Source organism: Tachysurus fulvidraco, chromosome 5 (genome assembly GCF_022655615.1).
Source record: "Tachysurus fulvidraco isolate hzauxx_2018 chromosome 5, HZAU_PFXX_2.0, whole genome shotgun sequence".
NCBI classification, from domain to species: Eukaryota; Metazoa; Chordata; class Actinopteri; order Siluriformes; family Bagridae; genus Tachysurus; species Tachysurus fulvidraco.
The window spans coordinates 3,506,519-3,513,701 of NC_062522.1; the positions used below are offsets into that span (position 1 = coordinate 3,506,519).

General features: G+C 46.2%; 1 protein-coding gene across 1 annotated transcript in view; it reads left to right on the forward strand.

The window, feature by feature from the left end:
- Positions 1-6,951, forward strand: part of jade3 (jade family PHD finger 3) — a 14,814-nt gene extending 7,863 nt beyond the window's left edge. Inside the window, exons 6-14 of the mRNA XM_047813580.1 lie at positions 174-364; positions 460-671; positions 810-977; positions 1,200-1,341; positions 1,441-1,652; positions 1,791-1,931; positions 2,675-2,839; positions 2,926-3,043; positions 4,088-6,951. Of these exons, the coding sequence (XP_047669536.1) occupies positions 174-364; positions 460-671; positions 810-977; positions 1,200-1,341; positions 1,441-1,652; positions 1,791-1,931; positions 2,675-2,839; positions 2,926-3,043; positions 4,088-4,893 (2,155 nt within the window). The 3' untranslated portion in view covers positions 4,894-6,951. The remainder of the gene's footprint in view (positions 1-173; positions 365-459; positions 672-809; positions 978-1,199; positions 1,342-1,440; positions 1,653-1,790; positions 1,932-2,674; positions 2,840-2,925; positions 3,044-4,087) is intronic.
- The last annotated feature ends 232 nt before the right edge of the window (positions 6,952-7,183 follow it).

A 7,183-nucleotide genomic window follows, 5' to 3' on the forward strand; every position in this document is an offset into this window, starting at 1 on the left:
GTCAGGTTAGTTTCTCTCTTGGCTCTCTCAGGTCAGGGGTCTGTTCAGTTCTCTGTCTGTTTTCGGACAGACAGAGTTGCCTTTGTTTCTTTTAACACTGCCCCAGAACTTTATTGCATTAGCTAATTGTGTTTATTTGTGTTAATGTTCTGTTATTTCTGTGTGTGTCGCAGGATCATGACAGAGAGGCCAAAGGAGATTCTGTTCTCCAGGCCGAGGAAAAACATTCAGTGCTGGAGTCAGGACTGCACAGAGATGGGCTACGTCAACATTAAGGAGCTGGCCGAAGCCATGTGCAGGTACGACCTGGATGACACAGACCTGTACTGGCTACAACACCTCAACATGGAGCTGCTGCACATGGGTCAGTCCTCTAACTCATATCGAGGATTTAAATATATTCGTTAGCATTGTCGATACGTCACTAAAATTACTCTTAATGAACCCGCTGCTTGTCAGGAGAAGGGATGGTGGACGAGTTGACCATGGAGAGAACAATGGAGGCTCTTGAAAGAAAGTGCCATGACAACATGAACCACGCCATTGAGACAGAGGAAGGGCTGGGCATCGAGTACGACGAGGACGTCATCTGTGATGTGTGTCGATCACCCGACAGCGAGGAAGGAAACGACATGGTCTTCTGTGACAAGTGCAATATTTGTGTTCATCAGGTGAGAGTCTGTCTAGCGTCTGCCTTCGAGTCTGTCTAGCGTCTGCCTCTGATATAACCAGACCTCTATAAGACCAAGCTGTTTTTGGCTTCGACCTAATATTTGTGTGTATATAATTGTTTAATCCCACGTCTGCAGGCTTGTTACGGCATAGTGAAAGTTCCAGACGGAAACTGGCTGTGCAGGACCTGTGTCCTCGGCATCAACCCACAGTGTATACTGTGTCCCAACAAAGGAGGAGCGATGAAGGCCACACGAGCGGGAACGAAGTGGGCTCACGTCAGTTGTGCTCTCTGGATACCTGAGGTACAATGTCACATCACTTACACCTACGTATATCCGGCATAAAAAGACCAGAGGCTGTATTACCGATGTTTCCCGTGTTGGAAAATAAACTCATACTTCATCTGAATCGAGTAAACAAATTGAGGCCTGTTTGTTTAAATTCTGGATATAAACCCATTCAGATTCGTTGCTTGAGGTATCCAAAAGATTTTAGTTGAAACGTGTGTGTGTGTGTGTGTGTAGGTGAGCATCGCATGTCCAGAGAGGATGGAGCCCATCACTAAACTGTCTCACATTCCACCCAGTCGCTGGTCTCTTATATGCAGCCTCTGCAAGATTAAAACCGGAGCCTGCATCCAGGTAAGACGTAAGGAGAACCCAGACATCTGACGCTCTTCTGTAATGTTACGGAGGATTTAAATATATTCGTTAGCATTGTCGATACGTCACTAAAATTACTCTTAATGAACCCGCTGCTTGTCAGGAGAAGGGATGGTGGACGAGTTGACCATGGAGAGAACAATGGAGGCTCTTGAAAGAAAGTGCCATGACAACATGAACCACGCCATTGAGACAGAGGAAGGGCTGGGCATCGAGTACGACGAGGACGTCATCTGTGATGTGTGTCGATCACCCGACAGCGAGGAAGGAAACGACATGGTCTTCTGTGACAAGTGCAATATTTGTGTTCATCAGGTGAGAGTCTGTCTAGCGTCTGCCTTCGAGTCTGTCTAGCGTCTGCCTCTGATATAACCAGACCTCTATAAGACCAAGCTGTTTTTGGCTTCGACCTAATATTTGTGTGTATATAATTGTTTAATCCCACGTCTGCAGGCTTGTTACGGCATAGTGAAAGTTCCAGACGGAAACTGGCTGTGCAGGACCTGTGTCCTCGGCATCAACCCACAGTGTATACTGTGTCCCAACAAAGGAGGAGCGATGAAGGCCACACGAGCGGGAACGAAGTGGGCTCACGTCAGTTGTGCTCTCTGGATACCTGGGGGGGGGAGGGGGGGGGGGGAAACGGAAGGCTGGGGATACGGGAAAAAAGGGGGAGAAAGTAGACGGAGGAGAGGCGGGGCAAAAAAAAACAAAAAAAAAAAAAAAGGGAAGGAAAGAAAAAAAAGAAAAGAAAAAAAAAAAACCCAAAAAAAGAAAAACAAAAAAAAAAAGTCGGGGACAGGTGGGTGGGGAGGGGAGGCTGCTTGCTCGGACCCTTGAACGATGGGGTTGCATTGACCCACTGGGGGTCTATCTGTGGTGTCCTTGGGTGATGGTGTATGTGGTGGGGAGAAGGGCTTAGGGGATGGGCGGGGGGGGGGGGTGGGAGAGGGAACAGGGAAAAGAGGAGTGGCTTGAGACTCGGGCGACCCGGCCGATGAGTGATAAGAGGAGGGGGATGGAAGGGGAGGGGGTGGGGGGTAAGAAGGAGAGGAAAAGGGAGGTTGTGAATAAGGGTTGGGGTAGGGTAGGTTAGGAAGAGCAAGGGATGAAAAAGGGCGAGGAGGAAACAAGTGGATTGAGAGGAATAGGGAAATGTAGGGGAGGTGGAGGGTATGGAGGTGAGAAGTGGTGAGGGTAAGAAAAGAGGAGAAGGGGACAATGGGATGGGCTAATGGAAGGGTGAGATGAGGGAGAAAGTGAGGGGTGGGAGAAAATAGTTAGCCGAGAGGAGGGAAGGAGGCGGGAGGGAGGGGGGGGAGTGGGAAAGGAAGTAGACAAATATCCTCTACCAGTACTGGAAGCTAAAAAGAAAGAACAGTTTTAATAAAGCCCTTCTGCCACCTAAAGAGGAAGAGGAGAACCTGCTGAGGCAGCCGCAGGAGGACAGCATACACACACGCATGCGCATGTTCATGCACCTCCGCCAAGACCTGGAGAGGGTTCGTGTCACGACAACTGCAGCCTTAATTGCCTCCGAACGTCTGAGTGCACGTTTTCATTTTTGTTGTACTTTTTATTTCCACAGGTGAGAAATCTGTGCTACATGGTGAGTCGGAGAGAGAAGCTGAAACTGTCTCAGAGTAAAGTCCAGGAGCAGATCTTCAACCTTCACGTCAAACTCATGAATCAAGAACAAGCTGCAGGTAAAAAACACAAAAGTAATGCAGCATTGCACAGTTCCCGAGCAGTGATGAGGCAGATTAGTCTTACACAGCGAGGTGGAGTAATTATTACCACAGCGTCTCTTAAAGGTGGGGTCTCCGATTTTTGAAAGCCAATGTTGACATATAAAATCACCAAAACAAACACGCCCCTAACCCAAATGGTTCCCACCCCTTTATCGATAGCTCCGCCCACACATACATACGTAACCCAGACAACTAATGGAAAGAAATGTGTTTTTATCATAGCTGAAGGGAAGAATAATACGATTGTAGATAAACAAACAAGCAAAAATGGCACACAAGCATAATCATGTAAAGGACAAAGGCATATATTAGTTCTGTGTAACAAAGCAAAACCAACGTTACTCACCTATCGAGAAGGAAAAAAGCGCCTCGGCGTCTTAAGTAAAGTCGGCCACATATTCACAGGTCGGAGTTTCCCGAGTCAATAACTCCTGAGCTAAATGCTGTTACTACACAAAACGCGGTTGTAGCTGCCTCTCTACATTACTACGATAGAAAAGAGGTGTTATTTGTGTAGTAACAGTGTTTAGCTCAGGAGTTATTGACTCGGGAAACTCCAACCTGTGAATATGTGGCCAACTTCCTGCTCCTTCAGTTCTCTCCAGCGCTGGAAAGCTGATCCTATATTAACACGTCCTACTTCTTGCCTTATCGTAAGTCTTTCTTCTCTTTCTTTCTTTGTTTATATCCTCAATGTCAATGTTAAAACTGCTTTCTTTTAACGTCACACATGCGCACCGAACACTCTCTCTGTCCATATAGACAAGACACGCCCCTTTCTGCTCATTGGCTACACGTTTTTGTTTGTCGTCCCGACTCAGTTTTCTGAAGCGTTTCTCAAACAATGGAGACTGCACCTTTAATTGTTTAGAATCCTTAGTGTTTGTTTTGCACCTTCTCTTCAGTACACAGACACTCACCAAAACCAGCCTGAAACAATAAAATGTAGATGATTACTGATGTCTAATTTCCTCACTGTTTGTTTTTTACTGTGTGCAGAGCTACCAGTGTCGTCCAACATGGAGAACCTGATCTTCCCGTCTCCTCCCAGGATAACCATCAAACTGAAAATCAAAAGCAAAACCAGCAGCAAGTCGGGAAACGGGCCACTGTGTCCGGATAACAGCAGCAACGTGTATGACGTGAGTGGGGCCGGGATGGGGCAGGGCAAACCTCCGCTCCAGCACAGCCGAGCACCCAGGGACGAGAGAACTAACGGCATCGTCCCCATCGCCAAGCCGACAGGGAAGCCTCTGGCACTGCACGCCGCCCTGCACGCCCACGCGGCCAAGCCCGAGCAGGACCGACCGCACCAGCATTCGCTAAAGCCCAAAGGCATCATGGAGAAGCCCGCAGTTCAGAGAACTGTCTCGTGCCTCACGACTCCACCTGAACCGGGATCAGGTGACAAGCATTCTGGGAAAGGTCAGCCCGGCGCGTTACATAAATCCACCATGGAGCACTTCAGCAGAACCCTGAAAGAAGCCACCGTCAGCCTGGTACGAACTACTGCGGATCTCTGGAGCGCGAACAAGAACCACCAGAAAAACAAAGAGCGGACAAACTGTGGAAAAGCCCCGAGCACCGAACGAGCACCAAAGAGCGTCAGAGGGTACCAAGAAAGCGATGGGTACTGCCCCGACCTCGAGCTCAGCGACTCAGAACCTGAAGCCAAAGGCAGGCGACAGAGAGAGAGAGAACGGGTGGGGAGAGGGCTGAGCGAGAGGAGTCCGGCTGCTAGTTATGGGCGTGGAGGTGCTCGAGGGAACGTCGCTGTAGGTTCCAGGACTTCGGTGCAAAGGTGACGAGCCGGCGCATGCACACACAATTCTCCTGCCGACTGATGTAGGTCTGCTGAGGTAAAGCACTGTCGCATCCCACAGGGGGAACGATCTCCCGTCACGACGGCCGACAGCCTGGAAAAAGCGGCACAGCAGATTTTAGAAAGTGGTCTTTTTATTGTATTTGAGCTGCCTTATAAACTACACTGGTGAGAGACCATGCTGTCTGAGTCTCAGGCGGTCTAGCAGTGTTTCTGTATATACTGGTTAAAAAAAAAAGGTTTTGTAGGTTGTGTATATATTAGCTTGTGTGTCAGGAGCGATGTCGATTTACAAATCCTTCAAACATTCTTATGGTTATGCAAATAAATAAAAGCATAAGACTGTCCGAGTCTGAGAACATGGATTTGTGTCTCCCTGCCTGCTGTTCATGTTCGTGTTGGCATGCTTGGATGATCCGCTGTTCCCAACCTTCCTCCAGTGTCTTGTGAGTAGCTTCTGGACACGTACGTGTATCGGATGAGAGTCTATTTAATTTTTTACAATGCTATATTTTTTACTCTGCAATCTTTGTATCACGTGTCTTACAGTAAGAAGAGATCTGCCATAGAAGTTAAAACACTGTATCACTAATGCTATGACACTGATGCCATGAAGGTGCAGTCAGAGACATGATTTTTTTTCTTTATTACATTTATGCGTTCCATCGTGAGCTGTTCGAGAGCGGCGTGTCCGGTGTTCCGCTCGCTCGACCGTCTTGCGACACCTTCAGGAAACTACTTCATGAGTACTAAATTAGATACTGCACAGAATCGGTGTTGTCCATATGAAGGCCGAAAAGAATTCTGCACTCGCAGATTTCTCACGTTTCTTTTCACGCTGATGACTCGTTCGTTAAGGAGTCGACTCGGTTCTTTTATTTCTTATTCTTAAATCCTTGAGAATTTTCAAACAAATTTGACAGTACTTTCCTTTTTTTTTTTTGTTGACCTAGCCAATATTTTCAGCCAAAAGAGTAGACTCTGATTAATAAGCTGAGCCAAATGATTCACTGACTCTTTTAATAAGTCTTTGAAATGTCAATCGAAAATCAGTGTCAAATGATGTTATATGACGACTCTTTTAGTGAGTTGATTTATATGATTCACTGACTCACTAAAAAGAGATTTAATTCCCATCCCTCAACCTGTACATCTTATGCCATCATTTATTTAACAAAACGTATTAAATATCACCGGATGTCCGCTTTAAACACACGGCGAGTCATTTGCGAATTAAAGGAGTCGACACATCTATGATCTGAACCATATGATTCACTAAAAAGAACCAGAAATCACTACACATCTGGCCACCGCTGGGCATTTCTATAACTTTGATTCAGTCGACTTCCTTTTTTAGTGCTGCCTTTGCCTCATTTGCATAAAGCTCAGTTTTGCCAGTCGTGTTCCCATCATGCACTGCAGATCACTCGGCTGAACAGGAAGTTGTGAGTGCACACGAACCATTAAATCGCCAAACCCTGAAATGCTGCAAAGCACATTGCTTTTAATATGTTTGCATATTAAGGTGGAGGAAGACTGCCATGAGCTGGGAGACTAACGTGTGTGTGTGTGTGTGTGTGTGTGTGTGTGTGTGTGTGTGTACACTAGACTAGTAAGCCTACCAAAGGAAGTGTTGTACACACAATAATAACAATCACACAATTGCACAAATCACCCTGAATAAATCGAAATCATTTTTGAAAGGAGAATTCAATCGTATTTGATTTTTTTTTTTTCACGGCCCGATTCGTGCAGCTCTGTGTGACGTGACCTGATCCTCAGTGTTACTTTTCTGTGGCTTGTATTGAGGTCTTAATGATGGTCCTTTAGTTCTTCCTTGAAAACCCCCAAGCGGCAGCATTGTGTACTGTGTGCTCCTACAGGCAATAGATAACACTGTAACAGGTTGCATGAACTTCACTTTTGGATACCGATATTGTCCTTTTTTATTATTTCTTACCTGATGCTATATATTGAAATGGACCTTCTTTTTTTTTTTTTTTAAGACAAAACCTCTTGCAATAAACTGAAATGCAAACTGGTTCGTTCTTATTTTGTTTATTTTTTGTTTAGATTGAGTCTGATATGTTTAAATGTAATCTGCCTTTACAACTTTTACTACAGCCTGATGTTTGAACACACACAGACACTATGATACAGTGCCTCTGGAGCAAGGAGGGTTGAGGGCCTTGCTCAAGGGCCCAGCAGTGGCAGCTTTTCTGTGCTGGGCTTTAAACCTTGATTCTCCGATCAACAACCCAGAGCCTTAACCA